Genomic DNA, 20018 nt, shown 5'->3' on the forward strand with positions numbered 1-20018 from the left:
GAAAAAATGATGTATGAGATTAAAATATATAAAATATGTAAGAAAAAGCCGACGGGTGACTGGTTTTGATCCCACATAATCAAAATGTAGCACTAGTACACTTATCGCTTGATCACCCAAAGAGCAAGAAGCACCAGAATTACAAGATCGCATATCTCCAACTAACACCACCATTTTAGTCTAAAAATTAGCTTCGAACAAGTATGTGTCCAATATTTCCATCCAGCACGTTCAAAATCATCTCCCTCTCCGACGCAATCACCACAATAGAGAACCCCAGTCTCGGTCCTTCAAGAAAGTTTTCAGATGTCCCTTTACCCAACCCCATCCCATGGAAAAGAACCCATATCCACTGATGCTGATGCACTAGTTAGCAACACCAAGAAGAAAAACACTTCTGCTATCAGCGAATGACAATGATCGACATGACACAACTATCGTCCAACTTGAATCCCGACTTTACATAACCACATATATGAAGGCAATCTAATATTTGCCAAGTGGACACAATATCAGACAGATATGGCACGATTAATGGCCATCCTGGCCCACTCAGCAGATTCTTTAATCAAATGGTCCTCTGAAGACAAGCATTCATTTAAAAAATCTTTGCTTGATAGAGACTGCTGAATCAAAGAACCAACATTACTTCCCAAAGTATCAGCTAGATCTCCAAGGACTCCAATTGCAGTTTTCATGACAACATCATCCCTAATATGGATGGATAAAACAATAAGACAATAATATTTTTAAAAAAAATAGCAAAATCTGAACACAAAAACAAATTTTAAGATTAGAGTTACTCACATATCTTTCTCCATGTATATGCTATCCAGGAACTGCAGGATATGAGGCGCATATGGAATCAATAGTTGGGTCTTAGGAGAATTCTTGAAGCCCTGAAATATCCCAGAATATGCCTCTAAAATTCCATTCCTTAGAAGATTAGTATATTCCAGCATTTCATCGTCAACATCTGCTGTGTGCGCCAACAACTCGGCTGCACTCTGCAGCATGGGCATGGAATACATCAAATACTTCTCAAAATTTTCTCCAATTGCTAAAGCTATGTCACCAAAGCATGAAAAGATTGGAGGCTTCACAGAACGATGCAGCTGGTTGCTAGACAAGTCTTTCAGAAGCTGAGTCATGATTCCATCACAAAAGGGTAGAACCGTATCCTCCAGTGCCCTGCAGATATCGCCCACAACACCAACTGTAACAGCACAAACTTGGTATTCCTCGAAATTCTGGAGACCCATCTCCAAATACTTGTAAAAATCTGGTATGTACTTGGCAAAGTTGGGACCTGTAGCATAGGCAAGCGCACCAATAGCAAGCATTGCTTCCTCATGGACTGTAGCACTTCTACAAGCAAATACTTGGAGAAAAAGATTCATGATCTGATCTGAAAACTGCATGAAGGCATACTTGGTGGATTCTGATGCTCCTAATTTCTGGATGATAACCTGTAAACACCAACAGAGAAGGCCTTGCAATTCATTTTGCTTCTCTCTCTCATCAGATGAAAGTTTCTGCATCTCTAGAGTCTTGTGAAGCTCTGTCATGAGCACTTGGACAAGTTCCAACACTAAGTGAGCTGTTTCATTAGTGGAACACCTCACTACTTCATTTAGGGTCTCATATGCTGCTGTCCTAAGTCGAGACTCACCAGCATCTTCTCTATGAGTAACATTAAGAAGCGACTGAACAATTTCTTGGAAATAAGGTGTCAGGGGAGATGTAGATCCCACATCTTCGTAACCTTGGGCAAGAAAATAGAGAGCGCCGCAGGCTTTCTCAGCAACATTAGGAGCATCTTTCATGCTCTGGAGGAGAACTGTGATAATTTGTTGGCTGTTTGTCAGTGTAATAATGGGGGTCACCATGGTTGAACCATGAAGAAATTCAAATATTCTGCCTAGGGTCCATGCAGTGGTGTCCTTTACATGGCTATTGGGATCATTAGTCAAAGCTGTGAGCATGAAACTAAGAGCAACATTGACAATAGGGGTTAACTTCTCAGGTGAAGGACCTTCCAGTATAGAACCAAACGCGTAAGTGGCAGCTTCTCTTTGCCTCCAATCATCTTTTGTTACATTTTCTTCAATAAATGGCATCACAAGTGGTACAATGTCGTCCCCCACAGTACGGGTAACCAAACCAAGGCATGTACCACCAGCCATTGCAAGGTTCCAAGCACCTTCATCCTGATCCTGATCCTCTTCTTGCTTAAGAAGTGTCTCTAACAACAAAGGAACAAGTACAGAGAGTGCCTGCTTGATAAAATAATGGCATGGGACATCGGAGTCTGCAGTGAAATCACCACCATACTCTTCCAAAATATCAATCTCCTCATCACATATTGAGCTCCAAAATTCAATTGCTTGAAGAGCAACAGGTTCTTGATCTTCTCGGACTGCCTTGGATGTGATGTTGAAAATGTCTTGAATATATGGAGCTAATTTATCATAATATGTTGACCCTATTGAGACCAAACACTCAAATGCAGCCTGCCGAATTTTCACATCTGGCGAGAGTGTGGCCTCGCAAGCAACTCTCATTATGTAATCGCGCTCCATATCATTAGAAAAGTTGGCCTGGGCAAATCCAAGAGCATTATATAGAGCTCGGGTGGCAGCAAGCCGAACCTCTGTATTTCCTTCATTAGAATTCATGCCTTGGACTACAGCTGTGAGTATTTTGTTTACTTGATCCTGATCAACAACCTCCGAGCTAACTTCTTCACACATGTATCCCAGAGTTTCGAGTGAGGCTTGCTTAACATGAAAAAGGACCTGGTGACTATTTGATAAAAGGGATCCTATAAGCTCAGGCCACTGCTTATGTGGTAGTTCAATGCCAGCAACTTTTGCAATGACTTGTGAGGCTGTTGACCTAGCATCAGACACTGGAGACGAGAGGGTCTGTAACAAGCATGCCTTGATTTGGCTCTTCACAGATGCATCTAATGATAACCATCTCTGCACGAGCTCAGACTTCCTGTGCTGCTCCTTGGCATCCAAAGCATTCTTCAAAATCAAACCTGCTAGTTTACGACTTTCAACTGGCTTCTCCTCACTAGCGAGCTCTCCAGAAAGGGAAAACAAGAAACCAGGAAGGTTTTGCTCCTGAAACTGTTTTAAGGTTTCTTCAGCATGCTTCCTTAAAGTTGAATCGACTGACTGTGCACTAAGAAGAACTTGAGTGACTTCCATAGCCATATTTCCCCTGTCAAGTTCAGATGCGCGGATCAGATTACCATGACCACACAGCTAAAATAGAAACCAGGATTAGGTCTTTCTAAATGTCAAAGACTTAAAAAATGGACAAATATTCATTTAGGAAGTCAATAGCTATGAATATTAAAATGATTTATGTTTTAGTTAAGAATAATCAAGTGCATCTAAAGAGAATCAGTGAGCATATAGACCATCGTAAAATCAACTAAAATGAAGTCCTTTGCTTTTTACATAGCCTAACCTCCATAATATATGTGCTACATCCATCATTTTCATACAGTATGACAAACAGAACAAAACTGAGATTTTCGTTCAATGACGGAGGAATCGTGCAAGGTTAGTTACATTACCAGCTTACCACGTCATTGACTGACACTGCATAAAATGTCCCGTGCCGCACATGACAAAATTCAGTAAACAAAACTAACCCAAAATAGATCCGAAGTTGATCCTTCAAACCCAATAAAATCTACATATACAATAACGGGGATCGACTGCAATTTAACAATAATCAATTAATTCCTCGAACCATATACAAAGAAAAAAAGGAACCAGACCAGATGAAAACAGTTAAAAAGCGGAAGGAATAATCCAAAAGCTAACAAAATCAGCCGAAGCTCTCCGCTACATAAACAACTTCAGAAAGCAATTTGATCTATCAACATATATCAACCCCAACTCCCAATTAAGATTTTCACATTCACAAGTAACCACCGCGGATCATCAATCCCTAAGCAAGTTGATCAGTACAATACAATACGCGGATATAGTAATCAATCAACAACAAAAGCTGAACTCCACTAGATTGCGACGAAACATAATTATACATCAAATAACATAAAAACAAAAACTGCGCAACCAAAAATTACCTGAGGAAAGTTGTTTGCCAAGAGAAGAGATTCCACTCAAGGATCGAGGAAATCCAAAAACGACGCCTACCGCGAACCCTAAATGAAGTGGTTCCTAGAGAGAGAGAGGCGCGATTGTACAGCAGAGCTGAAACCTTAAAAGCTTAAATGAAATACATCTGGCAGTAATCATTCCATGTATTTCCCTCCCAAGTGGATTTATCGACTATGGATTGGACCAGCAAGTTTCCATTTTTAGACAACATTTAACATATTTTTTTTATTTTAAAAAAATTTATTACAAGTATTTTTTATTTGAATTTTTTTTCTATAAAAGTCTTTTTTTATCTTATTTTTTCATTTTCGTTTTTACTGATTAGTTTTCGAAAGCAATTTTACACATGATATTCTAACGTAATATATATTTAATTTAATTCAATTCTTCGTGTATTTTCAATAATATTAAAAAAACTATTTTCTATGATGACATATTTACAATAAAAAAATGCCTCCTTTATAATAATCATTCTAATTTATCAAGCAAAATGTCATCACAGTAATTGATGGGTCGGCAAATTTTAATTTATAAATCTCTATTATATTTTTTAATACAGACAGATAAACACGAATTATTTTACATTCATTTCTAAAAAAAAAATCATTTCCGAGCTGTAATACTAATTGTAAGATTGAAACTCCTATAACTCACTCATATTAGTTCCGAATAAAAAAGATGTTATGTCACATCTTTTATATAATTTTTATAGTCATAGTAGCAAAACAACAAAACAATAATACTTGCGATGGTTAGAATTGTCAAAAAAAAAGGTTGGAGGCGATTTGAGATATTGTCAATCCAACCAATGCTATTTGATGGGATGAGGCGGACAAATCTATCAATTTTTTGTTATATTTGACGGATTGATCGCAACTCGCCATAACTCATAATTTGACGGTCAGACGTTTATTTTGACAACTTTAGCAACTGTGACACATGTCGTAATCTTTCAGCCATGTACGCTCCTCACGCTATCCCCTCTTCACTCACTTCATTTCCAAGTGAAGAACATCGAGCCCTGAACACAAAGGCTAGGTCAAGTTTTAGTATTCCTCTGGCAGTCCAACCTTAGAGTTGGACCATCAATCGATCTTGTAGCAAATATAATTATCTCAACATTTCTTTGATCTTTTATTCAAAATGATAGAATGCAAATTTTTAGGAGACTAGTTCTGTTGATCAAAGGTTAGGTTGTGCGGACTATTATTACTGTAAGGCCCGAGATAATAAAGATGATATTATTTTAATCCGAGAGTATATAATTGGAAACTTTTGGAGTGTTGAATTATATTACAAGATGTTTGCAATTATTTAGGATTGAAATTGAATTAAAAAGAGTTTTGAGGACCAATTTGCAAATAGTGAAAAGTTGAGGGACTAAAGTGCAATTAATGGGATTTGAGTGGACACTTGTCTTGCCATGCTTGAGTGATATATATAAGTTTCAATTTCTTTCAATTGTCCAGAGAAGAATCGAGAAAGCTTAAAGGAATTTGTCAAGTTTTCTTTCAAGCTTTAAATTGGGATTTTGAATGATCCGTTTATCAGAATTTAAATCCAGACACAGTACCGTACTCCTCTCGACGAGAGCTACAACTGGACGTAAGTTTTATTGAGTTCGGTTATCATTTGAAAAGATGATGTTGTAGGAATTTGATATAATTCATATATGATGTTCTTGACATGTTAGACATCGTAGAACCGAAGTCAGATCAGGAAACAGATTAATTCTGGAATTGTTATGATTTTTCAGATTATATTAATTGAAATTGAATAGATTTGGATTATAGATTGATTACAAATCGTATCGAAATGGGTTATGATTTGTAATTAATATCTGGTGATATGGTATTGACGGGAATACTGAGATTGTGCCGTTATGCCGCTGATTTGAGTTAATTCAGATTAATCAGATTCAGAGTTGAATTGAGAATGGAATATTGATATTATGATTCTCGATATATCGTTTCAGATTTAAAGAGACAGTCTTGAGTTCAGAACTGATATTGATATTGTGCCTGTTTTATATTGTCATTTCCAGATTGAGAATGGACCGAGATAGAGTCGGGACTTCTTCTTCTTCTGAGCGAGAAGATAAAGGTATAAATTAATGTTGAGTTGGGATTGCACAACTCGAGGGAGGTTTGACTCGAGTTTCCCTAAATCACATACTTTACCTTATTGCATTGATATTTGCATTAAGTTGATTGATGTACTTGTTCTCTTGATATTAGATGACAGGTATTAGACGAGTTATCTTGTGACAGAAGTGCCGGATAGTGGTGGTATCGCCACGGCACATTGCACGATGTCTCAAGATAGGATATTGGCGATAGAGCTACAGTCCTTGACGGTTAGGTCAGGACACTGGATGTTTGGTTATATCGAGTAATGGAATCTATTACGGAATTCGATATAGGAACACCATATTTGGTTATATCGAGTAAAGGGTATTGGAATTCTTCTATTACGGAATTCGATATAGGAATACCAGGGTACTGGTTATATCGAGTAATAGAGATTATGGTTCCATCCTTTACGGAATTCGATATAGGAATACCACATCTGGAAACCGGGATCCCTAGACTAGGATTGAGTCTAGTCTAAAACGTAGAGTCACGAGCTTGAGTGACAGTTATATTGATTGATATTGATTGATGTTGATTATGTTCCTGAATATGGTTCATGTCCTTTTATGTTCCTGATATTGGTACATATTTAGAATAGAAATTATTCTCTATACTGATCATGTTCCAGATGTTGGTCCATGTTTAGAATAGAAGTTATTCTTGAGATTGATTATGTTCCTGATATTGGTACATGTTTAGAATAGGAATTATTCTTGATATTGATTTATGTTCCTGATATTGGTACATGCCGAGAATAGGATTTATTCTAGATATTGAATTATGTTCCTGATTAGGGTACATGTTTAGAATATGATTTATTCTTGTTATTGATTTATATCATGATGTTGATATAGGATATGATTTTTGTTATATGCTCTTATATGATTTATATGATTGCATGTATACATGATTTATACTGGGATATTTATATCTCACCGGAGTTATCCGGCTGTTGTCTTGTTTGTATGTGTGCATGGCAACAGGTGGGCTAGAATCAGGGTCGTGAAGAGAATGAGGGTGGACTAGATAGCGTGGAGATCCGGGCTTCAGAAGCAACTTAGGATTCAGTACTGATATGTAGTTGAACCTAGTTGAATTATGGTAGATCCTACAATAATTGTATATTATGTATGTTATGTAATTTGAATTTAATTACATTATGTTTCCGCTGTGTATTTTAGAAAAAAAAAAATTTAGACCCTGTTTATTATGAATGATTAAATATTCCTAAAGATGATTAAGGAATGGATTAGCGTCCGGGTCCCCACAACAGGTGGTATCAGAGCTGTAGGTCCTTGAACTGTAGGTTCCTTAGCACTGAGATAGAAAAGAGTGAGCGGGGTAGAATGTGTTTTCTTTCCTGCTTCTGATTGCTAGCATGTGATATAGTATTATGTTGATTTACATTGAGTATGCTAGCATGCCAGCATGTTTTATTGCGTTTAAATGTGCGTTACCTGAATATCTGAATTTATTTGGTAATATATCTGATTTGAAAATGAATCAGAACCAATTCTTGATCAGAAGGTAAGCTGATCAGAAAGGGATTGGGATTGATTATCTCTTGTGATTAATGATTCCTGTGATCATCAGATATACCTCGTAGAAGATTTTCAGAAAGGGGTAGTACTTCGTCTGATCAGATAGATGTATCAGAGACTCCGATGGAATTAAAATTGAAAGAGTTTCAATTATTTCAGCCGCCGATTCTGAGTGGTATCAGGACGTCTGAAGAGTATGAGAACTGGTTTGATGACATAGAAATACTGTTCGATTTACTTAATTGTACCGATGAAAAGAGAATTACACTGGTATTCCCTCAGTTACGAGAAGCTGTCAGAATTTGGTGGATTACAACCAAAAGAGTACTAGAACTGAGAGGTTCCCGAGGATTTCAGGGAGCTAGATCATCTGGATATGGTGATCAAGGAACAGACCCAGGACACACTTGATGATATAGTGGCAGGTATTGTTCCTCTATGATTATGATGCATATGTATTGATGTATACTAATGCAATCATTATGATTATCCTTGATTGGGTGGCACTGATATATGCTTTACCTGTTGGTTTTGTATCTACTGTAGTATTGCTTCTTTACCTTTTGGAGAAAGAATTTGATATCAGTGATATTCTGTGGGATATGATATACTGCAGTAAGTTGAAAATGAGATTGAATTAGACTAGATTGTACTTGTATTGTCTGATGATGACTGCATAATGGATATTGATATATTGAACAAGTACATAGCTATGATAGATTCTTGCCAGGAGATGGTAAGATTCGGACCTGAAATGACCAAGGAATAAATGATATACGGTAAGGATTCTTGATTTTGAATTCCTTGATATCTGTATTGTTTATGATTCGATGATTATCGAAAGGAATGGAGTAATTCCTTATGTATTCAGTTGATGACTGAAGCTGAGCCTATCATGAATTGATTTACTAATAGCAAGAGGTTTGCTATAGTCTTTCAGATGAGATTTCATGGTTGTCCTGGATTAGGAAGAATGATTTCAGCCTTGATTTGATACCAGGTATTGGTTTCATTTTATAATTTGTATAGACTGATACTGATTGAACTGAAAGAATTGAGATATCAGTTGAAAGAATTATTGTCTAAGAGTTAGAGTTACATTTGAATATATGTTTCTCTGGAAAGTATTTCAGTTCCGATTATGGATTGATGGATCCTGTGTTCAACAATATTCTGAAGACCTTATGCTCGTTTTATCTATGACATTTTGATATATTCGCAGCGTATGATCGAATTGAATATTCTGGGAACTGAGATTGTGGTATACAGAATTGTTCGGATATGAATCTCGATTGTGACAGATTGTATTCAGAGTCTATGATATCTGAAGATAGTATACTGACTGACTTATAGTACTGTTGAGACAGGGATCAGTGACTGAGAATGGCCTGGAATATGACAGAATTTCAGAGATGTCAGAAATGTCAGAGATTGCGTCTTATGCAGTCATTAGATCAGCATTGCGTATTGATATCCTGAATCTGATCCGATATTATTATCGTTCTGAGCCTGTGTTTGATATCGATTGTTATGAACCGTTGAGATGATAAACAGTTCAGAAGTTTGATCAGACTGTTCAGAACTTGATTTGATAGTTAGAACAGTGTGTCAGAGCCGATTACCAGGTAGGTAATATTTTATTTTATATGATTAGCTGATTTGTTTATGTTAGATATTCGAATTGGAAATTGACAGGTATTGTCAGATGCACACAATAGTAGATTTGATACTATTCTGGTAACAGGAAATGTGTGATAATTCGAATAGACAGTTTTGATATAAACAGATGAAATCAGTTATGACAGAATTTGTATGGAAATGTCTAAATCGCTGCCAGATGAAGACAAAAAGATAGAATTTGTAGATTGTTTATCTTGATTATTGATTTCTAAATAGAAATGGGAGTACATTTCTATAGACTGTGTGATGACACTACTGAAATCTTTTTTAGATGGGGTTGTGATGTGATTATGATTGAACGATTGTTCAAATCTGTACATGTTATATTGTACAGGATGACGTACAAATATGACCCGACGACTAAGAAGTATGTCAGAAAAGGGGTTAGATTGTATTAAATGCCAGGATTGATTTTATCAGACTGTGATTTTCGTTTGATTTTGTACTTTTGGCTGAGTATATATCATGATTTTTCATCTATGATTTATAGATTGAAAGATAGTCGGAGCGAACTATCTAAACACTGGAGGATATCCAGGAACTGTAGTGCTGGAATTTAGCACTAATTGACATGATTCATTGTCACTTGTGAATTATTGTACAATAATAGCTATCAAATGAGTATCGAAATAGCTTTAGTCGAGGTATTGTACCATGAGAACTGCGGATTTCCTTCGTATGGGAATGATATTGCGGTGATGCCTGAGATTGGATTTGATAAGATCAGAAATTTGATAAGAAAAGTGAAACTGATTCAGAAGAAATGAGGATAGCTCAGAATTCATAGACTAATAAGCCAACGTCGGACGATGACTGTTGATATTTGAAACCGAAGATTGAATATATCTTTGACTGGGATTAACAGATTTGGTAACAGATGATGATATTAAATTATTATGGAACTGTTGCACTGGTGATTGGTATATACGGATGTTGTATAGCCATTGTTCTGAGGTTGATTCTATTACGAGTGATTTCGTGGATATGAGTTTATTGCAGTTTTGTATATCTCCTTCTTATATCTGATTTGAGATATGACATGATTATCTGTATTCCACGAATTGATTGATTGTGATTTCGAGGACGAAATCGTATCTTAGAGGGGGAGAAATGTAAGGCCCGAGATAATAAAGATGATATTATTTTAATCCGAGAGTATATAATTGGAAACTTTTGGAGTGTTGAATTATATTACAAGATGTTTGCAATTATTTAGGATTGAAATTGAATTAAAAAGAGTTTTGAGGACCAATTTGCAAATAGTGAAAAGTTGAGGGACTAAAGTGCAATTAATGGGATTTGAGTGGACACTTGTCTTGCCATGCTTGAGTGATATATATAAGTTTCAATTTCTTTCAATTGTCCAGAGAAGAATCGAGAAAGCTTAAAGGAATTTGTCAAGTTTTCTTTCAAGCTTTAAATTGGGATTTTGAATGATCCGTTTATCAGAATTTAAATCCAGACACAGTACCGTACTCCTCTCGACGAGAGCTACAACTGGACGTAAGTTTTATTGAGTTCGGTTATCATTTGAAAAGATGATGTTGTAGGAATTTGATATAATTCATATATGATGTTCTTGACATGTTAGACATCGTAGAACCGAAGTCAGATCAGGAAACAGATTAATTCTGGAATTGTTATGATTTTTCAGATTATATTAATTGAAATTGAATAGATTTGGATTATAGATTGATTACAAATCGTATCGAAATGGGTTATGATTTGTAATTAATATCTGGTGATATGGTATTGACGGGAATACTGAGATTGTGCCGTTATGCCGCTGATTTGAGTTAATTCAGATTAATCAGATTCAGAGTTGAATTGAGAATGGAATATTGATATTATGATTCTCGATATATCGTTTCAGATTTAAAGAGACAGTCTTGAGTTCAGAACTGATATTGATATTGTGCCTGTTTTATATTGTCATTTCCAGATTGAGAATGGACCGAGATAGAGTCGGGACTTCTTCTTCTTCTGAGCGAGAAGATAAAGGTATAAATTAATGTTGAGTTGGGATTGCACAACTCGAGGGAGGTTTGACTCGAGTTTCCCTAAATCACATACTTTACCTTATTGCATTGATATTTGCATTAAGTTGATTGATGTACTTGTTCTCTTGATATTAGATGACAGGTATTAGACGAGTTATCTTGTGACAGAAGTGCCGGATAGTGGTGGTATCGCCACGGCACATTGCACGATGTCTCAAGATAGGATATTGGCGATAGAGCTACAGTCCTTGACGGTTAGGTCAGGACACTGGATGTTTGGTTATATCGAGTAATGGAATCTATTACGGAATTCGATATAGGAACACCATATTTGGTTATATCGAGTAAAGGGTATTGGAATTCTTCTATTACGGAATTCGATATAGGAATACCAGGGTACTGGTTATATCGAGTAATAGAGATTATGGTTCCATCCTTTACGGAATTCGATATAGGAATACCACATCTGGAAACCGGGATCCCTAGACTAGGATTGAGTCTAGTCTAAAACGTAGAGTCACGAGCTTGAGTGACAGTTATATTGATTGATATTGATTGATGTTGATTATGTTCCTGAATATGGTTCATGTCCTTTTATGTTCCTGATATTGGTACATATTTAGAATAGAAATTATTCTCTATACTGATCATGTTCCAGATGTTGGTCCATGTTTAGAATAGAAGTTATTCTTGAGATTGATTATGTTCCTGATATTGGTACATGTTTAGAATAGGAATTATTCTTGATATTGATTTATGTTCCTGATATTGGTACATGCCGAGAATAGGATTTATTCTAGATATTGAATTATGTTCCTGATTAGGGTACATGTTTAGAATATGATTTATTCTTGTTATTGATTTATATCATGATGTTGATATAGGATATGATTTTTGTTATATGCTCTTATATGATTTATATGATTGCATGTATACATGATTTATACTGGGATATTTATATCTCACCGGAGTTATCCGGCTGTTGTCTTGTTTGTATGTGTGCATGGCAACAGGTGGGCTAGAATCAGGGTCGTGAAGAGAATGAGGGTGGACTAGATAGCGTGGAGATCCGGGCTTCAGAAGCAACTTAGGATTCAGTACTGATATGTAGTTGAACCTAGTTGAATTATGGTAGATCCTACAATAATTGTATATTATGTATGTTATGTAATTTGAATTTAATTACATTATGTTTCCGCTGTGTATTTTAGAAAAAAAAAAATTTAGACCCTGTTTATTATGAATGATTAAATATTCCTAAAGATGATTAAGGAATGGATTAGCGTCCGGGTCCCCACAATTACCCTTAATTATTTATATAAAAAATATTAAAATTAAACATTTTAAGATTAAAAAAAACACAATTAAAATTATGCAAGTTTCACAATATTCAATTTTTACTAAGTTTATTTTTTTAAAAAAGATTCATATACTTTTTTTTGGAAACAATTCAGAAAATTTTAAATACACTGAATGTGTAAAAAAAAACAAAATTGTGAATTTGAAATTTTAAAAAGATTGCAGATTAAAATTTTTGATCTAAGAAATTAAAATTAAAAATATATACACATATAAAATAGGAAAAATTCTTTTTCTCTCTCTTTTTTACTTTTTTTCCCTAATAAATTGTTTAATTTGGATACAAGTCAAACTAATCAATTTTAAGTCGGTTTGATTTTTTTGGTTTCAATTTTCGAATCAAATCGGTTCTATTAATCATCTTGATTTAATCAAAATTTTGTTCATCCCTAACTTTGATAAATTATTATCTGATTTTGTAAATTTCTAAAATTTTAACTTCATTATTATTTTATTAATAATTTATAAATATGATTATTATTGTTTATTATCAACATTATTAGGTCTCTTAAAAAAATTTAAATTTTATAATAAAACTAAGTTTCAAAAATAAAAAATAGGGCACGGGGTTTCAAATCCCCGCCACTGGTAAATAATTACAATGTCATATTACTTATTTTAATTAATTAAGTAAAAAAACTGGTTATGATTATATTGCCATTAATGATTTCCTCAATTGATTAAAGATATAATTAATATTATATATAAATCGATCAACAGACTAGTTCTTCAAACCAACGGTCACGATGATCCCAACTCTCAGACGAAGCCCATTGGTCAGCAACTCCACATTCCCATTCTGATTGGTCCACGTCAGTGCGAATGACTCGATTATCCTCTACAGGTGGCCTAGCGAGCACCCGTTTCCCGATTCAAAGGTCACACGAATACAAGCGTCATACACGAGAGATCATTGGTCCACGTCATCACCTGTGGCGAGCTATGTCTGCATACTGTTTTGCTATATAACATCCCTCCACCTTCAGTCTTCCTATTCCAGATTCATTCAGAAACCCACACACAAAGCACACAGAAGAAAAACATAGTACTCTCCATTGTTGAGCTTCACGGATATGGCTGCCGCGTGGGAGAGACGAGCATCTTCGGTCGTCTTCGGGATCATCTTGCTCGGTTCGGATATTCTCTCCTATTTCCATGGAAATCATCATATTTAGCTTGAATGCTTGCGTACTGATTTGATTTTGGTTCATATATTCCTTTTTAGCTTCTTGTGTTGCATTTCTGAGAATGATGCTTTTTGTTGTTGAGGAAATGTTATTATATGGCTTCTAGATATGTCGATCCAAGTTTATGTCGTTGTAAGGGCTGCCATTTTGTAGATCTGAAGCTGCAAATGATCTTATTTTGATTTGGTGGTGATGCTATGATAATTTACTGGTGAAATAATCGTTGATCTGGCGTATTGCTTCTTGTTTTCTAGTCATGGTTGTTTTTTCTTATGTGCTAATTATGACAGATTTGGTGTGGGTGGTGCTGCCATTTTTTTTCTAAAAAAGCATCCCTTTTTTGAAGGATTCGAAGTGCATTTATCGTTTATGGATTATCTTGTGTGTTTATTCGGTGTTTTAAGGTGTTGAAATTATTAAATATCTATATATGAATTAGGAGTAGAATTTATGAGATCACTTTTTGACGACGAGATGGAATGTAGTTTTTTGCTATTTAAGCAACCCATTTGGTTAATTGATGTGATTGCTCTGACTTGTACAACACAAAGTGGCGTATCTTATGTCATGATAAAATTCATTGTAATTAACGTGTTGATGTATCTCTTGAAACAGGAAGTTTATTTGCATTTTCCATAGCTAAAGAGGAGGCTGAAAAAATTGGAACAGTTATTGGCATAGACCTTGGGACAACTTATTCATGTGTTGGTGTCTACAAAAATGGACATGTTGAAATCATAGCGAACGATCAAGGAAACCGTATCACCCCATCGTGGGTTGGCTTCACCGACAATGAGAGGTTGATTGGAGAGGCTGCGAAAAATCAGGCAGCTGTTAACCCCGAAAGGACTGTCTTTGATGTCAAGCGACTTATAGGAAGAAAGTAATAAACCTTTTTTTGGTGGCATTCAATTCTACTTATTTTGTCATCAAATGTTAAATAAGAGTAAAATCACGATTGTTCTAACTCTTGCTATTATGCAGGTTTGAGGATAAAGAAGTTCAAAGGGACATGAAGCTTGCCCCCTATAAGATTGTGAACAAGGATGGAAAGCCTTATATTGAAGTCAAAATCAAAGACGGTGAGACTAAGGTCTTCAGTCCTGAAGAGGTCAGTGCCATGATTTTGACAAAAATGAAGGAGACAGCAGAGGCTTACCTTGGAAAGAAGATAAAGGATGCTGTTGTCACTGTCCCTGGTAAAGAGTTGGTCCCTATGTCTTTTACTTGGAGAGGAAATATTATGTCATTTATTGATGATTTGTTTCTTCTTTTCTGCAGCTTACTTCAATGATGCGCAGAGGCAAGCCACAAAAGATGCTGGTGTAATTGCTGGGTTGAATGTTGTAAGAATAATTAATGAACCCACCGCAGCAGCAATTGCTTATGGTTTGGACAAGAAGGGCGGTGAAAAGAACATTCTTGTCTTTGACCTTGGTGGTGGAACATTTGATGTCAGTATTTTGACCATCGATAATGGTGTTTTTGAGGTTCTTGCTACAAATGGAGACACTCATTTGGGAGGTAAGCTGTTTTTTGAGTTTCTTTGCTTTGTTTTTAAATATTGATTCCATGATATATTAAAGCCAAAAAAGGAGAGAAATCATTAAACTTTATATTCATCTGAAGTCAAATGGAACCTTAGGAGGCTATATACTTATGCACATGTATTTCACGAAAAGACCCTCTCTATAATAGGAATTGAAAATGAAACTACCAATATGATTGTTAAATGAGTCGAGCTGATGCCCCAACCTGTAATTTATCATATTATTGTCTCTTCTTGATGAATTTTCTTGTCTACTATTTCCCTACTGTAGCAACATCTTGAACTTAGGAGTTTGCATATGGGATAAATGCTGTCTGGTTGAGCGTTTTGTTTTTGTCCTGGGGTCTAGTGGTAGTTTGAGTACCATATTAGGAATCTCATATCAATATTTACACGTTTGAATTTTGATTGCTCCCCCAGGTGAAGATTTTGATCAGAGGATCATGGAATACTTCATCAAGTTGATAAAGAAGAAGCATGGAAAGGACATCAGCCATGACAAAAGAGCACTTGGCAAATTGAGGAGAGAATGTGAGCGAGCTAAGAGAGCATTGAGCAGTCAGCACCAAGTCCGAGTGGAGATTGAATCTCTCTTTGATGGTGTTGATTTCTCAGAACCTCTCACAAGAGCTCGGTTTGAAGAATTAAACAATGATTTGTTCAGAAAGACCATGGGACCTGTAAAGAAAGCCATGGAAGATGCTGGATTGGAGAAGCGCCAAATTGATGAAATTGTTCTTGTTGGTGGAAGCACCAGAATTCCTAAGATCCAACAGCTACTTAAGGATTATTTTGACGGGAAGGAGCCGAACAAGGGTGTTAACCCAGATGAGGCAGTTGCTTTCGGCGCTGCTGTTCAAGGAGGAATCTTGAGCGGAGAGGGAGGTGATGAAACAAAAGGTAATACCTAACATTTTCTTTTATTTTCTAGCTGATTTTATCTGTGAGTTGAATTTGTGAAAAGTTTAGATAAGAGGGGTCTAGTCTCTAACTAGTAAATCGTGCCTATGTCAGATATTCTTCTATTGGATGTGGCTCCACTGACCCTCGGTATTGAAACTGTTGGTGGGGTGATGACCAAATTGATTCCAAGAAACACTGTGATACCAACCAAGAAGTCCCAAGTTTTTACGACTTATCAGGACCAACAGACTACGGTCTCAATTCAGGTAACTGGCATTTCATTCTTGAAAATTCGAATGAACTGTAGTGCTCTGCTTATTTTGCAGTTGATGACTTGAATTCAAATCCATGACAGGTCTTTGAGGGTGAACGAAGTATGACAAAGGACTGCAGATTGCTTGGGAAATTTGACTTGACGGGAATAGCCCCTGCCCCAAGGTTCGTATGATTGTATTTTTTTGGTCTAAGGATGCAGAGCTGAATTTAACCTGACTTGCAATTTTTGGTTTCGTGGAGTCACGAGACAAGCTTTAGTTTAAAAGCAGTTCATTTTCGCCCTTACACGCGGTCTTTAGGCAGTTTTTTATCGTTTGAAGACTTGATCTTACTAGTTATGCATCTTTTCTTTCTGAACAGAGGAACCCCTCAGATTGAAGTCACATTCGAGGTTGATGCCAATGGTATTCTAAATGTCAAGGCAGAAGACAAGGCCTCTGGTAAATCGGAGAAGATCACTATCACCAACGACAAAGGTCGTTTAAGTCAGGAAGAAATCGAGCGGATGGTAAGAGAGGCAGAGGAATTTGCTGAGGAAGACAAGAAGGTCAAAGAAAGAATAGACGCGCGTAACAGCCTAGAGACCTACGTCTACAACATGAAGAACCAAATCAACGACAAGGACAAACTCGCCGACAAACTGGAGTCAGATGAGAAGGAGAAGATTGAGACAGCAACAAAAGAAGCCCTCGAGTGGATGGATGACAACCAGAACGCCGAGAAGGAGGATTTCGAGGAAAAGCTGAAGGAGGTCGAAGCAGTATGTAATCCTATCATCACCGCTGTTTATCAGAGATCCGGTGGCGCCCCGGGTGGAAAATCAGAGGAAGATGACGAAGATGCCCATGATGAATTGTAGAAGATTGGGTATATGGTATATCTTTTAGGTTTGGTTCCTTGATACTGATGACTGAGGGATTTGAGGAACTTGAATTTTTGTTTACAGGAGGACAGTGTATTGTATTTTAAGTGGATTTTTCATTACATTTCACGCCGAATGGATTTGGATTGAGATTATTCGAGGTCAAAGCGGGGAATCGCTTTGTGTTTGCTATGATTGGGAATTGAATGAATTTGGTCCTTCAACTCAATTGCCTCTCTTTCTTCAATGTTGTAATATTATAGATCATCCATCTGCACGCTTGCTATACACATTACGCACCAGCACTTCTTCAAACAGCCATCATCATGACCTGTGCTTGCTAAATTCAATTAAAATTCGACCATTTTAAAAACTAGAAAGTAGGGCAATTGGTGTCATCAGAAATATTGCATCATATTTGACGTGTCTCTGACAAATGACTAACCAGTTTCAGCAACTTTTAAATTCTATTATTCGAAAAAAAAAAATAGCATTATTACCGTATGTATATCGGTAACGCTGATAAATGGGGTTTTTTTTTATAAATAATTTTTATAAAATAAAAATTTCAAAATTAATGTGCGGTGAATTCTGCAAAACTCCACCACAGCATTCCAAAAAAACAAAAATGTCGCAACGTCCTCTTTTCCTGGTAGCAGACGCGCTACTTTGCAGCATCTGTTATCAACTCAATTTTTTTAATTTTTTTTAGAACTTGACAAATCTCTTATTTAAAAACATGATATTTGAAAGTTGAGATCATATATAAAAATAAAAATGAAACTGAAATTCAATAATTAAAAATATAGATCACATTATACCCTAACCCAATAAGGGTAATTTGTAGAAAAATACCTCTGTCCAAGTTTTTTTTAAGATTCAGTACCCAACAGATTTTTTTTGTATTTTAGTACCTGACAAAACACCAACTTAGATTTTACTACATATTTCATGTATTTTTACATTTTTACCCTTTTAATTAATAAAAAAATATATAAATACTTATTTTTGTTGGACATCTACTATATCCACTCATCAATCCCAATGCATTTGGATGACATGTATATTTAATTTAAATATTTTTTATTAAAAAAAACAAATTCACAACTAATTGAATTTTTTGAAATACTTAGTTTTATGGGTAATTTGTAGAAAAATACATCTGTCCAAGATTTCTTTAAGATTCAGTACCCAACAGATTTTTTTTGTATTTTAGTACCTGACAAAACACCAACTTAGGTTTTACTACATATTTAATGTATTTTTACATTTTTACCCTTTTAATTAATAAAAAAGTATATAAATACTTATTTTTGTTGGACATCTACTATATCCACTCATCAATCCCAATGTATTTGGATGACATGTATATTTAATTTAAATATTTTTTTATTAAAAAAAACAAATTCACAACTAATTGAATTTTTTGAAATACTTAGTTTTACTTATGAAATACTTAATTTCAATTTTAAAATACTTGATTCATTAAATGAAATACTTAGAATATTTATTAAAAACTGGATATTCGAATAAGCATTTAAAAAAAAAATTCGCAACTAATTGAATTTTTTGAAATACTTAGTTTTACTTGTAAAATACTTAATTTAAATTTTAAAATACTTGATTTAGTAAATGAAATAGTCAGAATGTGTATTAAAAAACTGGATATTAGAGTATGCATTTAAAAAAAAAAAATTCGCAACTAATTGAATTTTTTGAAATACGTAATTTTTTTTTTTGAAATACTTAATTTAAATTTTAAAATACTTGATTTAGTAAATGAAATACTCAGAATGTGTATTAAAAAGCTGGATATTCAAATATGTATTTAAAAAAAAAAACAAATTCGTAACTAACTGAATTTTTTGAAATATTTAGTTTTACTTGTGAAATACTTAATTTTAATTTTAAAACTACTTGATTTAGTAAATAAAATACTCAGAATGTGTATTAAAAACTGGATATTCGAATATGCATTAAAAAAAATAAATTCGCAACTAATTGAATTTTTTGAAATACTTAGTTTTACTTGTCAAATACTTAATTTTAAATTTAAATACTTAATTTAGTAAATGAAATACTCAGAATGTGTATTTAAAAGCTGGATATTCGAATAAGCATTTAAAAAAAACAAATTCGCAACTAATTGAATTTTTTGAAATACTTAGTTTTACATGTGAAATATTTAATTTTAATTTTAAAATACTTGATTGAGTAAATGAAATACTAAGAATGTGAATTAAAAAACTGGATATTCGAATATGCATTTAAAAAAAAATTCTTAACTAATTGAATTTTTTGAAATACTTAGTTTTACTTATGAAATACTTAATTTTAAATTTTAAAATACTTGATTTAGTAAATAAAATACTCATAATGTGTAT

At 34.8% G+C, this 20018-nt stretch overlaps 2 protein-coding genes across 4 annotated transcripts; one reads left to right on the top strand and one right to left on the bottom strand.

The window, feature by feature from the left end:
• Positions 1-4290, bottom strand: LOC140840962 (importin subunit beta-1-like). Of its 3 annotated transcripts, none has more exons than XM_073208095.1 (3): positions 4112-4290; positions 808-3231; positions 1-711 (listed from the first exon to the last, which is right to left on the bottom strand). In XM_073208095.1, exons 2-3 carry the CDS (start codon positions 3222-3224, stop codon positions 513-515), a joined length of 2616 nt encoding a protein of 871 aa, XP_073064196.1. In that variant the 5' UTR covers positions 3225-3231; positions 4112-4290; the 3' UTR covers positions 1-512. The 3 variants fall into 3 exon arrangements, with proteins under 3 accessions (XP_073064196.1, XP_073064197.1, XP_073064198.1); XM_073208096.1 differs by having other exon boundaries at positions 808-3275; XM_073208097.1 differs by lacking the exon at positions 4112-4290 and adding an exon at positions 3593-3661.
• A 9463-nt stretch (positions 4291-13753) lies between these two features.
• On the top strand, positions 13754-17863 carry LOC140840964 (luminal-binding protein 5). Its single transcript, XM_073208098.1, has 8 exons — positions 13754-13988; positions 14660-14927; positions 15029-15243; positions 15326-15568; positions 16014-16493; positions 16608-16762; positions 16852-16934; positions 17133-17863. The coding sequence occupies exons 1-8, from the start codon at positions 13931-13933 to the stop codon at positions 17629-17631; spliced, it is 2001 nt and encodes a 666-aa protein (XP_073064199.1). The 5' UTR covers positions 13754-13930; the 3' UTR covers positions 17632-17863.
• Positions 17864-20018: the final 2155 nt, after the last annotated feature.

The sequence above is a fragment of the Primulina eburnea genome, chromosome 9 (genome assembly GCF_022965805.1).
Source record: "Primulina eburnea isolate SZY01 chromosome 9, ASM2296580v1, whole genome shotgun sequence".
NCBI lineage: Eukaryota > Viridiplantae > Streptophyta > Magnoliopsida > Lamiales > Gesneriaceae > Primulina > Primulina eburnea.

Coding starts and splice junctions, on each gene's coding strand:
- LOC140840962 (XM_073208095.1), bottom strand. CDS start 3,224: ATGGCTATGGAAGTCACTCAAGTTCTTCTTAGTGCACAGTCAGTCGAT. Junction 712..807: donor ATATACATGGAGAAAGATAT/GTGAGTAACTCT, acceptor CATCCATATTAG/GGATGATGTTGTCATGAAAA.
- LOC140840964 (XM_073208098.1), top strand. CDS start 13,931: ATGGCTGCCGCGTGGGAGAGACGAGCATCTTCGGTCGTCTTCGGGATC. Junction 13,989..14,659: donor CTTCGGGATCATCTTGCTCG/GTTCGGATATTC, acceptor CTCTTGAAACAG/GAAGTTTATTTGCATTTTCC. Junction 14,928..15,028: donor AAGCGACTTATAGGAAGAAA/GTAATAAACCTT, acceptor GCTATTATGCAG/GTTTGAGGATAAAGAAGTTC.